This window comes from Elephas maximus, chromosome 5, assembly GCF_024166365.1.
Source record: "Elephas maximus indicus isolate mEleMax1 chromosome 5, mEleMax1 primary haplotype, whole genome shotgun sequence".
NCBI lineage: Eukaryota > Metazoa > Chordata > Mammalia > Proboscidea > Elephantidae > Elephas > Elephas maximus.
The window spans coordinates 68,776,379-68,794,863 of NC_064823.1; the positions used below are offsets into that span (position 1 = coordinate 68,776,379).

The 18,485-nt window shown below is 36.7% G+C and overlaps 1 protein-coding gene across 16 annotated transcripts in view; it reads right to left on the reverse strand.

Annotated features, from left to right (window-relative positions):
* Positions 1-18,485, reverse strand: part of PTPN13 (protein tyrosine phosphatase non-receptor type 13) — a 1,019,774-nt gene that overhangs the window by 98,305 nt on the left and 902,984 nt on the right. For all 16 annotated transcript variants that reach the window (XM_049885787.1, XM_049885797.1, XM_049885791.1 and 13 more), the window contains 2 exons: positions 2,994-3,089; positions 2,297-2,390 (listed from right to left, as the gene is read on the reverse strand). In XM_049885787.1, coding sequence (XP_049741744.1) covers positions 2,297-2,390; positions 2,994-3,089 — 190 coding nt within the window. The remainder of the gene's footprint in view (positions 1-2,296; positions 2,391-2,993; positions 3,090-18,485) is intronic.

An 18,485-nucleotide genomic window follows, 5' to 3' on the forward strand; every position in this document is an offset into this window, starting at 1 on the left:
TTAGCTAAAGGGAATGGAAATTTTTCTGAAGAAGCATGCAACATGTATAAATACAGCACTATTTATAGAGCTCACAAATATGTGACTTAAAGAACAAAACAGGGCCTCCTGATTGTGTACTGGCATGTTAAGGATATTACCAAAAACCTTTGTACACATTCAGAAAGTTCTGCCCTTGAATAAGGAATGTACACAGCATTTTAGTTAATGTGTATTTCTGTGGGAACGAAAAAGAGACTGGACTAATCAAAAGGAAGTAGAGTTTAGCATCTTACATTAGAAATAACACACACAACAATCCACTTCTCTTTGAAATTTTTTTATGCCAATATCTATAACTCAGGTGCCATAAACACCACAGTGTGTTTTCCCCCTCTCAGGAAGTGTGGAAGAAAAGATAGATTATTCCTAAAACGTGGATTTGGTGACTTAAGGTGGCCTGAATGTTAATGTTTCCTTAAAATAAAGAAACAATCAAAACTAAGATTCTTTAAAAATTTTGAGGTTTCTTGTCAAGGAAATGGAAGTAAGGCTCAGAAAATGATTTATTTTTTAGAGGAATATGTGTTTAAATAACTAGTGAACCAATAAGAAATTGATTGTAAATGAATCATTAAGACATAATTCTAATGTGTTCCCAATTGTTTTCGCTGATCCCGCTTTCCATCAAGCTAAAAAGTGTACCATATTAACAATTCACAGGTTTTCTCTGAATCAGATATATAGAGAAAAGCGGTTTTCAAAAAAAAATTCTTCTTAAATTTAGTGTTGAATTTAGTACAATTTAGTATTGGCTTCCTACTGCTGCTCATCCCAAAATGTTTCTGCTTTATTAAGAAAACTAATAATCAAGTACAGATCCGTCTTTGTCTCTTACCTCTTTGTTCAAAATTACCAAAAGGGGGTAAATCAAAACAAGGATAAAATAAAATGTTAATTTTAATGCTTTAGGTAAATGAATGCTTACTGAACCTTTCCTCACTTAAAAAAAAAAATGCATTATTTTAGAAGCACAAGAGAAAAGAGAAAAAGAAATAAATATAATAAAAACAGGAGCATTAATTAAGGAATAATTTTAGCACAATTCATTTAACTACTTGGAGGCTAAACCCTGGATAAAATGCCTGTTTTAATCACAGGGCTAGGGTTGCCTGGTCTATTAAGAGTTTACAGGTGTGAAACAGTGGCTGCCAGAAAAAAAGTAGCTGAGGGGCAAGTTTGTGTTCATTTCCAAATGGCTCTTTCCTTTTTGGTGGCATTTAAATTAAATTAACTGAGATACACAGTTTAAAAGAATTCCCATACTTTGGGAGTAAAATCTAAAGAAACCTCTGATTCTTTAATATCACATTACAGATTTCAGATTAATATTTAGGATTAGCAATCTTTTGTTCATGTAAGGGACCTCTACACACATGAAAAGGATACACATCAATATATTCACTACTGACATTTTTTGGTTTGAGCAAAATAAATTAATACCCAAAACCCAGTGCCATCAAGTCGATTCCGGCTCATAGCGACCCTATAGGACAGAGTAGAACTGCCCCATAGAGTTTCCAAGGAGCGCCTGGCGGATTCGAACTGCCGATCCTTTGGTTAGCAGCTGTTGCACTTAACCACTACACCACCTGGGTTTCCAAAATAAATCAATACGTAGCTATAATACCACTATTTTAAGCCTACCACAAGAATAATACCTAACACTTTTATAAGAAATCTAAGTATTTTAGTATGAAAACATACTCTAAAGAGCCCAAATTGGGCCTTTAAAAAAATTCAAGATAACCACTTCTCAAGTCATGAAGGATGCAGTAAATAATTAACTTTAAAAAAAATAGGTTACTTAGTAACTTATTCATTATTCATTCAACAACTAATGCTCACTAAAAGCCTGTTGGTTGAGGCCATGTTCCAATATTCTGAAAGAGGTACTGTTCTCTTAGAAATCAGGCTTTACTATCTTCTTGCAGATTTTTAATGCCATGTCTTCACCTTCCTAACTGTTAATAAGCGATTTTATATTCATGTTGACAATTTAAAAAATCAAGTACAAACTATGAATAATCAAAGCCAATCCAGATATTGAAAGATTCTAATATTTAAAACCCAAACTACTAAAATATCTTTCACATACATGAATTAGTTTGTGATATCTTAAAGAGAAGGGGAGCTAAGGGGAAAAAGAAAATAGAGGAAAGAGAGTCATAAAAATAAAATTCTCCTTGATTCTAACAAGGAAGAAAAGCCTGCCACCGGAAATACATTATTACTACTTTTTCACATTACAACGTACCTTGGTCTTTGTGACTGGCCTTGATTTGGGGTTTCATCTACCCCTGGGAGATCACTACTGGATTCAAATTTCTTTGAAGCTTCACTTCTTCGCACTAATTGTGAATGAAAGGGAATAGTAACACAGGTGATAGAAATATGACTGTAATCTCATTTAAAATTCAAGCATTTGCAGACACACAATTTTTACAAATAATATTCGTATAACCAAATTAACAGCATGTTATTAAACTCATTTGATCTAAGTCATGTCCTTTTTAAAGACCATGAATTATTTCTTCTATGACGAAAATGATGGCATAGTTGTCTGATGAAACTGCTAGTAAGTTCCCCTAATACTGTTAAAATGAATAACTGGCAACTTTTAATAATTTATGGGTTTTAATAATTTTAAAAATTTAAATAGAATTATTCTTTTTGGTAACTTATATCTCAACACGGAAACCCTGGTGACATAGTGGTTAAGTGCTACGGCTGCTAACCAAGAGGTCGGCAGTTCAAATCCGCCAGGCGCTCCTTGGGGAACTCTATGGGGCAGTTCTACTCTGTCCTATAGGGTCGCTATGAGTTGGAATCGACTCGACAGCAGTGGGTTTTTTTTTTTTTAATATCTCATCATAGCACAACTTAATATCAAACCACAACAGCAATCGTGGTTTCTTAAAAACAATATTTTGCTTGTTTCAGATGTCTCTCACCTTGTCTGAAATCTGATTCAGAGGAAATAATAGATGGACTTTCACTGGAGATGCTAAAGATATCACTGTGGTAAGTTTTATGTCTTCGAATTGGTTCTAAAAGGATTAAAACAAAAACATTACAAAGCAAACTCATTAGTTGTTCCACAAAAATAAAATATTACATTTAATCTTGTGAAATTAGAACACTTTATATATTGCTTTAGATCTGCCTATCATTCAAACAACGTGACTTCAATTTTGAGGCAGTTTGCGATACTGGCTAAGAACACGGACTCTTGATCAAGACTTCCTGATTTTGAGTCTCAGCTCTACCATTTGCTGGATGTATGACCTTAGGAAACTAATTTAACTTCTCTGTGACTCATTTTCTTTGGCTGTTAAGTGGATATAATAATAGTGCATTCCTTAGAGGGTTGTTGTAAGCATGAAATAAATTAATATATACAAAGCCCTTACAACAAAACCAGTTGTTGTCAAGTTGATTCCCAGTCATGTGTCAGAGTAGAACTGTGCTCCATAGGATTTTCAAGGCCAATTTTTTTGGAAGTAGATCACCAAGCCTTTCTTCCAAGGCTCCTCTAGAACAGAGTGGATGCTATATAAGCATCACTACTAACAAGTAGTTTTGGAATGCTTTCGATGTGTAAAATTTTCCGTGCTAGGTACTATAAACCAAAACCAAACCCGTTGCTGTCCAGTCGATTCTGACTCAGAGCAACCCTACAGGACAGAGTAGAACTGCTCCACATGGTTTCCAAGGAGCACTTGGTGGATTTGAACTGTCGACCTTTTGGTTAGAAGCCGTAGCTCTTAACCACTATGCCACCAGGGTTTTCGCCAGCTACTAGAATGGGTAGGAAATCCAAAGACACAGTTCGAAGCTCAAAAAATTTAACGTGTAGAAGAAGATAAGGCAGCTATACAAATATTTAACAATTCAAGACAGGAAGTTTAGTTCCACCAGAATGAGATGAATAAACACTAGAGCTGTGGGACACCACGTAAGATTGTGTACAGTGCACCTTGTTCAAGGGGGTTTGGTCCAGGAGGCAAATGTAGACTAAAATCTAAATTCCATCTTCTAAATATTTCTGACCTGTCCTCTCTTCTTCACCCCCACTGTTGCTATGATAGATTACCATTCTTCTCATGCCTGGACTACTGCACAGGCCCCTAAATTCCCTTTTATTCAGTCTCACTCCTTTCATTAAGAAAAACTTTACAGAAACGAAAATGTTAGCATGTCACTGTATTTCTTAAACTCCCTCAAACTAGAGTCTTAGACACAATTAAAAACCTTCTTAGCTTAATATTCAAAGCCTTTAATAACCTGCTCCTCGACTACATTTACAGGAGTAGCTCTTCATATTCCGAAGCCACAGATTTAAAAATTTAAAAAGTCAACCCAGGTAAAAACCCCTGTTCCATGGCCTCATCTCCATCTACTTTCTCAAATAAATTCTCTACTCTGTGCTTATCAAATGTACAGATAATTAAAAGCATATAAATTCTTAGGTGCCACCTTAAAAGATACTTCTCTGCTAGAAATGCTATTTCCCCTCTTCTTCACCTGATATCTTTTCTCTTTCCTTCAAGAGGTGCCTCTCTGCTCCACAAAAGCTTTCAAGGTCGCCTAAAGGCTGAGTTAGACATTGCTTCTCTTAAACTCATATTGCCTTATGGATAACTCCTCATAACTCTTCAACTATCTAACACAGCTCTCTCTACTTGTTTATTTCCCTACCTACATTACAAGCTCTTTGAACAAAAGGATTTTATCCTTTTAGGTGTATCTAGCATCTTTTTTTTTTTTTTTTTTTTAGCATCTAGCAAGTGGTACACAGCAAGCACAAAATAAATGTATTCTGAGTGAATATGAATGAATGAATATAAGTGCTGCACAAAAGTCACACCGATAACCGTTAGAGGGCTATTTTCATTGTATAAACAGGTCAGACACTAAACCAGAGGGTTAGAGGACGACTACGTTGTACATGTTGAGAAAATGAGCATACACTACTCTTTCAAAAAGTTTAAGAAATGGAAAAAAAAAAAAAAGGATTGAGAGAGTTAACGGTATCTCTTTGCCATAGCGGAATCTCTGAGCAAAGCGGAATCTCTATTATTCACTGATTTTAGGCAGTGGATAATAAGCCTGTAGAACAGGGGAGACTGAAGTTGCAAGTGATAGCAGTGATCACGGGGAAACTGACGGAAAAAATATGCTTGGAAACAAAACAAAACAGAGGACACATGGAATGATTACCTTGGCACAGAAGAAGAACCTTTTCTTCTTAAAGAGAAAGAAGCGATGGAAGATGGAAAGGGTGAAGATACAGAGCGAATCTCAAAATACTCACGTCAGAAAACTACATTACTCCCGTTAACAAAAAGTGACTCATTTCCTGGCAACCTGAGAGGCAGAGGCATAGGTGGGGCTGGGAGCTTGAGAAGAGAAAAGAAATTCTGGAAGTGCAACTATAAGGATCGTGAAGAGCCAGGAAAAACCACATGAAAGCCATGAGGGTTTGGATTAGGCTGGAATGTATGAATTCTAGCCGAACCAATCAGCATGGTTTTGTGGTTTTCCTTGGCACTAGAGAAAGCAGACCATGGGAAATACCTAGAACTGAAGAGTGGCATGGTTTATGTATTGTGGCAGATGATCAAGGTGGGTGAGGGATTCTTTTTCACTAGTCTGCAAATGTGTGCACAGGGAGTTCATACAATGAATTATTCCCTGTGCTAGAAGGTGTTCACTAGAGATTTTAAAAAGAAATATGAATAAGCTAGTTAAATGCACCATGGGAACCAGGCCTGTGAAAGCAGTTAAGGGATGATGGGCTGGAAGAATTGGGAGGTCATGCTGAGACAAAGCTCTAAATAGATGGGAGCAATAGAAAGATGACTGGCCATGCACTTGATGGAGAAGTAAATTAACAGTGTTTACTTGAATAGACATAATACAGCAGACTCTTACTGCATTCAGCTGTATAAAAAATAAGCACGAGTATCAAGTAATACCATAATTAACAGAAAGAGTTTTGGTCTTGAAAATTAAAATATTTACCAGGATTTTTTTTAATGATTTGATTGCATCAAAGGGAAGTCTCATGATAAAATAATTTTTAAAAATTCTCGGTTTCATATTAATGATTTGAAAGGACTGCACAAGGCTTCAAGCAATGGTTTTATTTAATATCACTTTAAATTTAATGAACATTATACATTATACACAAATGATTACTTAGAAGGAACTGCTACTTCAAGAAGCACCAAATTACTTTTTATTTTATTGTTATAAAACCCCTAAGCTAAATTGTTGAGAGACTTTCCCAAGGGAACTTAACCAAATTACAAAGATGGCCTTGCAATGTATAGGTCAGAAAAACCAACAAAGCTAAGGATAGGACTTAAATTTTATGGAGCCAGTATGGTTTTAATACCTTAAAAAGGAAAGTAGGAACTTACAAAAAGCCTATTCAGTAAATTTTGAGTAGAGAACTTTCAGTTACTTGGATGGGATTCCATGCAATAAAGATTTCGCATCCCATATTAAGCAATAAATGCAGGGACAGAGAGAATTAATACATTGTTTCACAGCTACGTCTGCAAAGAGGCTGTAAGATTGTAAATAAATTTTAATTCAAATTTCAGTTCTTTGGTGGGCCTTTATAACTGTTCTTATTTTATGTGTGTAAATTTCCTCTCCGTTGTAGCTATATTTTGTTTCCTTTTTCTTCAACTTATTTTGACTAAACTAGTAAACTTTTTCAATTCTTGGGTTCCTTCTCTAAGACAAATAAATGCAACTTTGACTAATCCCTCTTAAAAATATAACAATAAATCATCTTTCTCTTGATGAACTCGTTAGCTGCTGTGTCAATTCTAATACATGGCAACCCCATGTGTGCAGAGTAGAACTATGCAATACGGTTTTCAAGGCTGTGACGTTTTGGAAGCTGATTGCCAGGCCTGTCTTCTAAGGCATCGCTGGGTGGGTTCAAACCATACTTTATGCTAGTAGTGGAGCGCTTAACCATTTGTGCCACTCAGGGACTCCTCCCTGATGAACTCTCGGTCTGTAATTATCTTCTCAGTACCACACCTGGACGGGGGTTTAGCGGGGGTGCTTTATGATGTTTTACTGGTTTGTCGTAATAGAGGACTGGTGCTCCAGAAACTTGAACTGGATAACTAGCTTGCCATGACTACTGCGAACAGGAAGACTTTGTGTGTGTATGTTTTCTATGATTGGTGGTAGTGGTGGGATCTATGTTAATTGAAGTAGTAAGAATCTTTTTTTTTTTTTTTTTAAGTCTTTTTGTATGCTGCAACATTATCTTTTAAAATGTTGTTAGTCATATTCCTTTCATGTAATGGCATGGCAGATATATGTATTCAGATTAAACTTCTTAGCCAAAATTTGCTACTCAGTCATGCTTGTAAGAAAGGTTAGTCCTTGAAAGCATGGGTTTTTTCATTTCTGAATTAAAATAATACAGTTAACCTTTTTAGAAATTATTGATACATCCTTTACCAACAGCATGTTGTACTGGCATGTGTGGAGAGGCACATTTTTCCATGCTTAAAGACCATTTGGGCAGGAATGCTTCTTGGCTTTTTGAGATGACCTACGGAAGCTATCCAGTAGGCACTAACAAGATACAAGGTAGCTTTTTCTGTCTGTTCTGCTCTACAGAAGAAAGGTAATACTAACTTTCAGTGAGGTATCCTACCAGTATTAACGGCTTCTCTTTTTGAAGGATCCAGACACCACAAATATGTTTTCTATCTATATTTGAATGTATAATCCTAGCACCTCAGATTTGGTTCAGATTCCAGGAATATGGTACTAACCAGTGATTTAAAAAAACAACTTTTTATTATGAAAAATTTCCTGACACGAAATTAAGAGAGTACAATGAAGCCTCATGTACACATTTCCCAGCATCAATAAAACCTGGGATTGTTACTTTACCTAGAAATTGATGGGCTATTTTTTTTAAACCAAACACAGACTCCTAAGTATATACAGGATATATTACAAAGTTTTCTGAATGTCAAAATTCTTGAATCATGTTCACTGAATCTATTAAGAATATTCAGATACACACTGTCAGCACTAGATAACTAAGACAGAATGTGGTACCAAGAGTGGGGAGCTGCTCTAACAGATACCTAAAATGTGGAAGTGATTTTGAAACTGAATGGATAAAGGAGCAGCAGTGACAGAGGGCCAGCAGCAGCAGAGAACCTGCAGTGGCACAGAAGCGGCAGCGACAGAACCAGCAGCAGCAGAACCAGGAGACCAGTGCCAGACAGCGCTGAAGCTGACCTACTGAGCAAGACAGCTGAGTGCCTGTGCACAGGAGACTTCCTAGTGGAATAGGGTGCCTCTGGGCACTTATTGGTGCAGCTACAGGGCTTTGGAACACTTGACCCAGCAGGGCAGATGTGGGTCTAAGGCCCGAGGGAGCAAAAGGCCAAGAAACCAGGATACAGAAGCTGAAGAGACAAGAAACACAGCAAGCTGAGCTGTCTCAGTCTCAAAAGGTATGGCCAGGAACTTAGGGGTTTCAAAGGGTGGAGCCATGGCCTCTGGTGTTTCTAAGGATGGAGTTGCCACTCAGATGGACTAGGAGAATGGTGCACCTAAAGCCAAGGGGCCTCCACTCAGAATCTGGAGAGTGGCCAACACCTCGAGTCTGGAGGGTAGGGCTATTGTGTAAATTGTCTCAGAGAACAGACTTATTTTCAAAGCCTTGAGGGCTAATGCAATGTGTTCTGCTGACTTGCTTGGTGCCTGTTAAGCTTTCTTTCTCTCCAGTTTCTCCCATTTGTAATGGAAATGTCTAGCTTGTGCCTGTTCTGCCACTGTACCTTTGGAAGCAGATTAACTTGTATTCTAGATTTCACAGATGAAGAGAAATTTTTAGATTCTGGACTTGGGGTTAAGACTTTTGCTATGATATGATAGGATGAATGTTTTTCATGTTGCAAGGATGTAATTTTTTGGGGACCAAAGGGTGGAATGTCATGGATGGAATTATGTCGTCCCCCCCCCCCCCAATGTGTATTAACTTGGTTAGGCCATGATTCCCAGTATTGTGTGGTTGTCCTCCATTTTGCGATTGTAATTTTATGTTACAGAGGATTAGAGTGGGATTATAACACCCTTGCCAAGTCACATCCCTGATCCAATGTAAAGAGGGTTTCCCTGGGGTGTGACCTGCACCATCTTTTATCTCTCAAGAGATAAAAAGAAAGAGAAGCAAACAGGGAGTTGGGGACCTCATACCACCAGGAAAGCAGTGCCAGAAGCAGACCACGTCCTTTGGACCTGGGGTTCCTGTGCAGAGAAGCTCCTAGTCTGGGGGAAGACTGATGAGAAGGCTGACAGAGAGGGAAAGCCTTCCCCTGGAGCTGACACCCTGAATTTGGACTGTTAGCCTACTTTACCGTGAGAAAATAAACTTCTCTTTGTTAAAGGCATCCACCTGTGGTATTTCTGTTATAGCAGCACTAGATAAAAGACAGTTACTTTAGCTAGAAATTGATGGGTTATTTTTTTAAACCAAAGAGATCTCCTAAGTATATATAGGATATATTACAAAGTTTTCTGAATGTCAAAACTCTTGAATCATGTGCACTGAATCCATTAAGAATATTTAGATACACACTGTCATCAATTGAATTGTGTCCCCCCAAAATATCTGTCAACTTGGCTAGGTCATGATTCCCAGTATTGTATGACTGCCTACCATTTTGTCATCTGATGTTATTTCCCTATGTGTTGTAAATCCTATCACTGTGATGTAACGAGATGGATTAGCGGCAGTTGTATTGATGAGATCGGATAGTGCCTTAAGCCAATCTCTTTGGAGATAGAGGAGCAAGCAGAGAGACACAGAGACCTCATACCACCAGGAAAGCAGCACCGGGAGCAGAGCATGTCCTTTGGACTTGAGGTTCCTGTGCTGAGATGCTCCTAGACCAAGGGAAGATTGATGACACGGACCTTCCTCCAGAGCCGACAAAGAAAACCTTCCCCTGGAGCTGACAACCTGAATTTGGACTTGTAGCCTACTAGACTGTGAGAGAATACATTTCTCTTTGTTAAAGCCATCACTTGTGGCACTTCTGTCAGAGCAGCACTAGACGACTAAGACACACACTTTATAAAATGGATGCGTGGGCACCTTCATTGCAATGTTATGATTGTAATACCAAAATTCTAAACTTTCACTATTACAACCACACAGTTGAACTTTTGTGGGATAAAATTAAACTCAGTATCTAAACAATTGAACTTTTGTGGGATAAAATTAAACTCAATATCTAATTGGTTGATCTGCAAATTTCTCAGCTAGTAAATATTTAAATAAAGCCTATAATGTACAAATAAGTATACTAGAGTTCCTTTAGGGTCATGGTTATTCCACACTCCACTACCCAATTTCCTTCTCTTAGACTTGCTATGAACAGTTAGTTTTCAGGTGTGGAAAATGAAGTTTTACGAAAGAATCTTAGTGCTAAAAACAATAATGAGTGTAGAAGAACAAATGAGAAAGTAAACTAAGCCTTGACACACGCCACCAAAAAAGAAGTACCAAATTGGGTGTGTGTGAATGTATGTATATGAACACATAAAACATCTATGTGTATATTTTCATTTAGCTGAATTAAGTGAGAGAATGAAAAGAATAGGGACTAAAGAAGAATGGCTTAGAAGCAGACAGTACTTACAGAGATCCTGTTATCATACTTACTCGGAAGCTGAAGATAGCCTTTAATTTTTTGGTACTACTTTACACCATAATTAAGAGTATGCTATACTATTTTTTTTGTCTGAATAAAAGGTATAAAAACCTTAGAAGTATTTTATTATCCTTTAACTCTAATCTTACCTACCCTATGAACGCAATTCATCCTGATTCTAATATACTAACTGCACATATACAGCAACAATAAGAGGCAGCTTTTCAGGATGCTAGAGTGTTTTGTCATAAATTCTCAACAACTATGAGTCATAGTTTCCACCACCAGTTAACACATTTAACACTTTGAACATATGAAATTGTGGCATGTGATCATGAAGACTATACTTTAAATGTTTACAAGACTCAATTTTCAAAGACTTGCGTAAATTCTGGGTTTAAATAAAGCTATTTCAGATGAAATGTTTGAATCTAAAATCTTCAACTTAAAATGAATCTAAGCCAGCACAAAACGTAATCTAAAAACACAATTTACAAGTGACACATATTCATGCCCAGTCAAGTAATATGCAGAAAGTGAGACTCAGCAATTGCAACAACAGGAATTAAATAATCACTATTAGCTTTTTTTTTTTTTTTTTTTATTAGCTTGGACTTTCTTTACCTTTAATACACGACTCAAATTACAGATACAAATTTCAAAGACAGCTGCACTAAATAACTCATTTTTTAGCTCAGAACTAGGAAAAAAATTTTTAATAATGCATTTTAAGGATATGGGTCCCAACAAATAAGGTATTTCAATTTTCAAACAAAAGTTATAACACTATGTATTCATATATTGCTTTTCCTGTGCTGCTTTCTAGGGGATTAATTTCTGGAGATTAGAGATTTTATCTTTTATGTACCCATTTAGTTCACTAGAGACCAATGTATTCTATATTACACCATGCTGTAATTAATAGGATATGTTCTAAAATCCCTTGATGATCTAAAGAATAAAATTTTAACCCAGGGTAACAGAGTTCATGCCAAGTGTGAATGTTTCTAAGTGAGGAAAAATATATGGTAAATGCTCTGTAATTTGTAGATCACTTTACTGATACAAAATTTGTGCAGAGTAGACACAGCAAAAAACAATCCACAGTCTCTAATCCCCTCTATAGATCACTGGTGGTGCAGTGGATAAGAGCTATGGCTGCTAATCAAAAGGCTGGCAGTTCGAATCCACCAGCGGCTCCTTGGAAATCCTATGGGGCAGTTCTACTCTGTCCTACAGGGTTGCTATAAGTTGGAATCCACTCAGCAGCAATGGGTTTGGGGCTTTTGGAATCCCCTCTATGGTGGTCTTGTATAATATAGTAGCAACATGTCTAGGCCTGGACTTGGGTCAGGTTAGCTATATGCTCTTCCAGCATCCTCCAGAATACTCTGTTATGACTTCACTGCCCCTTCTGAAACTTTCTCAAGCAGTGCAGAATTTTATAGTAAATTGGTTTCATTTGTTGTTGATCGTTCAGGTTATGAATGACAAGCATGTAGTTTTACTCTTAAAGTTAAAACAAAACAGAGAAGGAGGTGCAATTTCTCCTCATTTTACGTATAATTCTCCCAGAGATTACTGTTGTACTCCATATCTGAAATGAGACCACTGAGTATACTAAAATTCTTTAGTAACCACATTTAATACTCAGTTTATTTTAACAAGCACCTATTGAGAACCTAATATATGCCAGGTATAGTGGTAGACACTAAGGATATAGCTATGAATTAGAATAGGTCAAAATTTTGAGGTCTGTAGGAGAGATAAGCTCCTCAAAACAAATCATTTCAATGCAACACAGAGGTCATTATCCTGAACTGGGAAGGTGGGGGAAGTCTTCTGAAATAGGCTATGCCTGAAAGCTTTGGCAGTCTTAAGGCAGAGGGCTGCATGAATAATGGCATAAAAATATAACATGGCCTTTAGATAGACAGGTATATATATAGATAAATAGACCAATAGCAATACATACATATGTAGAGAATGTGTACATGGTGTAGTTAGGTGCGAAACGGAAAAGGAAGAAACTGGAGAATATATGGGGCCACTCAGGGACGGCCTTAAATACCGTACTTCAATGAGCTAGAATTTTATCCTGCACAGGTGACAGAAACTAAGTGGTTGATGGAAGAGAAATGTATTCATATTTGAATGGCAGGAAAACAGAGGGCAAATTGTGGCTGAGAGATCAATTTAGGAAGCTATTTCCGTAGTCCTTGAATAACAGAAGGAATTAAGAGACAGATGGAATGAAGAACTATTTTGGAAGTTAAAATTGCCGGGTCTTAAAAACTGATTCGATGGGCGCGGGAAGTGAGGGACAAGGAACAAAGAAGTATTAAGGATGACTCTTGAGTTGCTTGGCTTATTAGGTAGATGATGTTGCTACTAAACGTAACAGGAAATAGCAGAGAAGGAGAGATTTGTGTGTTTGCGTGTAGGAGGCAGAAGGATGAATGTCATCCCTTGCTAGTAAGAACCATTTAGAATTTTTCTTCAGACCTATCAGTCCATGCTTCTCAAAAGATGGCTATACCAAAGTCAAAATGAGTCTCTCTTAACCACGTGATAAAGTAGATTCCAATTAGGGTCCTGATTTCAGATAGAGCAGCACAGGATTTCTGTGGACTCCAAAATGAGTTATGAATATAGACGCCGGAAGGTTTATCCTAGTTTCATATTTAAATTTCCTTAGTGTTTAAAAAGACAATTACATGTTTTTGTACTTAAGATAAATCAGAAGAAGTAAATGTCTATTTTTCAGTTGAATTCTTATTTAAACTAAAAAACAACTTACTGCTCACTTCTCAAATGCTTAGTTCACAAGAACAAAAATAATGAAGGGAAAAAAACCAGACACCGTCGCAGTGAGCCTTTTGCCTCCAGGCACATAAAAACCTAAGTGTAACACCATTTTTCATATTTCTGATGTTTCCTAACTACTGCAAAGTTTGTAGCCATGAGTGTCAATATGTTATTTTTTTCATCCATTTTTTTCTCTTACATATGTGTAAATATGCTTTTCTTAGTCTTCTATGGAAAGCCCTTAAATACTCTTCAGCTTGTTACAGATAAGAGATCAAAACTTTCCCCAACGCTTTACCAAAATATCATAAGCAATGGAAAGGTTAATGCTGGATTTCTACATAACAGATCACAGATAACAGGTACAAGTAAGTATTAGTCCTAGTTTCTCAAGGAAGGAAAAGAGGGCGGATGAGAAAAGGAAAACCATCAATTAAACATTAATGATTTGATATTCATTTTATTGCCCACAATATCCAAGGCCTTTTTTGCCTTCTTTCTAACCGTTCTTTCCTCAATTGAACATTGATATTTTATACCGGACTTTATATGAAAATGGTCTAAAGCCACTTGGTCTAATATGGTAGCCGCTGATCACATGTGGCTATGTAAATTTAAATAAAATATATTCAGCTCCTTGGTCACACTAGGCACTTTTCAAGTGCTCACTAGTCACATGTGGCTAGTAGCTACTGAATTGGACCATGGAGATAGTGGACATTTCCTTCATTGAAGTTCTATTGGACAATGATGGTCTAAAATATAAATCCTTACAATCCAGCCCTAGGAACATAGTAGGCACTTAATTCTCTCTAAGATGTTAAATTTATCTGTAATAGTGTGGTCTTCAGAGATACAAAAAATATATGTCAAGTCCTGGTGGTGCAGTGGGTGAAGTGACTGACTGCTGACTGAACGGGCGGCAGTGCGAAACCACCAGCAGCTGCACTGGAGGGAGATTTCGGCAGTCTGCTTCAGAGAGATTTACAGCCTGGGAGACCCCATAGGGTGCTACGAGTCGGAATCGATTTGATGGCAGTAGGTTTGTTTTTTTCAGTTTAGTATAACAATTAAATCATTAATATTGGAAATATATATGGTATTTGATATCACATAAAATGCTTGCCGATTTGTATTTACTTCTGTAGAACTGATATAAGCGAAATAGAAGCTAAATACTAAAATGGTTTATTTTAGTTTATGAGGTAATCTAAATAACAGACTAATCATATTATCATATAGACAATTTCGTTGTTGCTGTTACTCAAGGGGAAATAAGGGGAAGACATAAAATTTGAAATAGCTCATCTTTACCAGTTTTGGATTTTCAGAAAGATGGATAAGTTTTGTAAAAAATTTACCTCCATTCATAAAATGTCCACTAACAGTATCCTACATGGTGAAATTTAACATTTATGAATTCATTCCTTCGATTTTCTTAAATGTAACTATAGAAAGGTATAAACTTTCAAATTCAATTTTCTCGTGGAAGTGAAACATTAAGGTGCCTCAATAATGAGAAAAGGCTCACATATTTGAATGTTTACATATTCTAGTTGCACAACACAACTCTATGTACTCATAGAGCAGTTGTAGGACAGCAAAACTGGGCTAGAACCAGAGGTCACAGCACTAGAAAGAGGGATGCAGTATTTTAATTTTGAGTGAAGTAGATTAACCCGAAGCTCTTCAAAAAAAGAATTTTTTTTAACCATAACCTCTTTTATAGAATTTAGTTTTATATAGTTTCATACTTTCCCTTCTAGTACTGTGCAGAATGAAGAGGAGTTTCAACTGTTGGGAGCAAAATACATTCAGGATCCCCGCCCAGGGTGTGGGAGTACCATTCATACTCACACTACTGGCTGTAGGTCAATCCCTAATAATCAGGAATCTACTGCCAACCCACAGGGCAATGGATAGGGAGTGTATGTCATTATATCACAAGAAAGACAGAATTTGTCAGACACTCCTATTAGAAAGCAGACAACTTCTCAAATCTTGAGATGGAGTAGAAAGAGGTGGAAAAGAAGGTACTAGGAATGAGGAAGAAAGGATAATAGTAGGACAAAATAGTCCTATGGCAATTAAAAAAAGTAACATCAAATTTTAAAACTAGTTTAGAAATCTAACTTATGTTTCTTCCTGCCCCTTCCCTACTGCTTTATTTATGTATTATTTATTTATGTATATTATATACATTTATTTAGTATTAACTATATGAATGGTTAACCCAACATGAATGGTTAACAGTCATCTTATATTTATAATTTTCAAACTTCAACTGCAATTTCTTTCTCAAGATCTTTTTGTTCCTAACCGTCTCATTTTATTTATTACCAAACCAATTGGAGCATTAAATGACAACCACCGCTTTTAATAGTTTACTTCCTTATCTCATCAGCTGTAGGGTAACTACCATCAAAATAGAACCCCACTAAAACCCTATCTATCTGCCTCACTTTAAGGGCTAAGGTGCACCTGACCCAAACCATGGTATTGGCAATCACCTCATATGCATGGGAAAGCTGGGCAATGAATCAGGAAGACCAAAGAATTAACGCCTTCGAATTGTGGTGTTGGTGAAGAACACTGAATATACCATGCACTGCCAGAAAAGCAAACAAATCTGTCTTGGAAGAAGTACAGCCAGAATGCTCCTTAGAATCAAGGATGGCAAAACTTTATCTCATGTACTTTGGACATGTTATCAGAAGGGGCCAGTTCCTGAAGAAGGATATCGTGCTTGGTTAAGTAGAGGGTCGGTAAAAAAGAGGAAGAACCTCAAGGAGATGGACTGACACAGTGGCTACAACAATGGGCTCAAGGAAAACAACAATTGTTGAGGATGGCGCAGGACCTGGCAGCATTTCAATCTATTGTACACAGGGCCACCATGAATCTGAACTGACTTGATGGCACCTAACAACAATAGCAACAACTGCCACAGTAGTGGATGTAACATAATGCAGAACCATCTTAAACTCTTTCCGGTGTGGTTTACTGCCACAAAGAACTGAAAGTGCCTAATTTTGAGCTTTTCTTTCATATTAAAAATGACAGATTCTTGTTCAGAGTCTTTAAAAGCTTGTTAAGTGGTTAGTGGAGTGTCCAACTTCCCAGACAGAAAGAAGTATTCTCAACAACGTATCTGAAATGTACCTAGTCTCTGCTTGAAATCAGAATAGCAGAGTGGAAGAGTCTTACTCTGGGACTCAAGAGATCTGGAATTTAAATACATCTGTTATGAATTGTGTTGCTTCTCTGGCAAACTATTCTACTTCTCTGGACCTCAGAAAATGAGATATTTGGTGGAGAAGGTATCCATAGTTTTTCCCACTCCCAAATTCCATGATTTTAATGTGCTAGTTGGCTGGTTGATGCTGTCAGCTGAGGAAATGTTGTGGAGGTGGCTCAGGTAAAGATTCCTTTAAGATGATGCGGCATGGGGTAGGGAAAGGGCTATGTGTCTGAGGATAAAGAGGACAACTGTCTCTCCTATTAGTTCATTGACTCTCCTCACGTCCCCAATAATACAAACCTAAAGTTAGCAATTTCTTTTCTGAAGCTTGTTACATTAAGCCTATAAACACTGGGACAAATCTTTAAAAAAAAAAATTAGAAAGTGACATATAGTGAGAAATCCTTAGACTGGAACTCTGGAAATCATGATGGGAACTCTACTATTAACTACTTCTGTGATTCTGGGTACGTGCCCAAGAGCATGTTTAGACAACAAGTACTCTTAAGACTCCTTCTAATTCTAAAATTACTGATACACAGTGGCAGCTGCCAAATTTTAAGATCACAAAAATTGTACAGAGCATTCTTAGTATTTTAAAAAGCTTTAAAACACTGACATTTACAAAGAAGAAATGTATACAATGAAATGTGGACAGTAGTAACATAGGAGGAACAATCCACTGTTCTGCTTCATTTATCACACACAAAAGGGATTTGTGGATCCTGCTTCTGATGAGAATTACGTGAGGTAAATGGGATTTATATTATTTTCGATTCATTTTTTTTCTTTGTATGCTAGCTAAAATCTTTATATTAGCAATCTGTACTTTTGTTTGCACAGCTAAAATAATTACCTCACCTTTAGGAAAAGACAGCACACCACAAAACCAGAAAGTTACTCAACTAAAGAGCTAGTAAGAATGCCTGCTTTTGAATTCCAAATCTCAAACATTCCTTTCCAATAATGCTTTTAGTCTAAAGTAAATATAATTTATTATTACTTGCAAGTTACTGTACAATAATGGAGGTTTATTTAAGGTGGTGTAAGTATTTGCCTAATAAACCAACATTTTCAGGTTTTTTTGGTTTAACTTGGTTATGAAATATACTTTGAAAAAAAACAAGTAGGTTCGTGTGGGAACAAATGCTTCTGAAAACTCCTAATAGCCAAGAAAGGTTTCAGGATAGAAACCACCTGATATCAAACCGCTTAAGGCTTATTTTATTTTAAAAAGAAAGCTTTCCCTTTCTTTATATGTCCTCTAACAAATAAAAAATGTCTAAATCTCAAAATTATGCTTCATAACTAGTTCCCATTTTCAACAAATAAGGCTCTACTAAGATTATCCATGATCTTTCTCTGTAGATACATATGCTAATTTGAAAACAAGCTGTCTAGGTGAGTTCCCTTAAAACCAACATACGCACTTCCTAGGAAGATAATAGGATCATCTGCAAAAAACAAAAAAACCAAACCCCATTGCTGTTGTGTCGATTCCAACTCATAGCAACCCTACAGGTCATTTTACAGACATCATAAAAAATCATCTATTGAAACAAAATATATAGACTATTATGGCATAATTTAAGGGATTAAATACATTTTCATTAGTGGATGATTTCTTTCCTGTTTATCTCTCAAACCGGGGCTCAAATGTAAAAGAAAATCCTCAAACT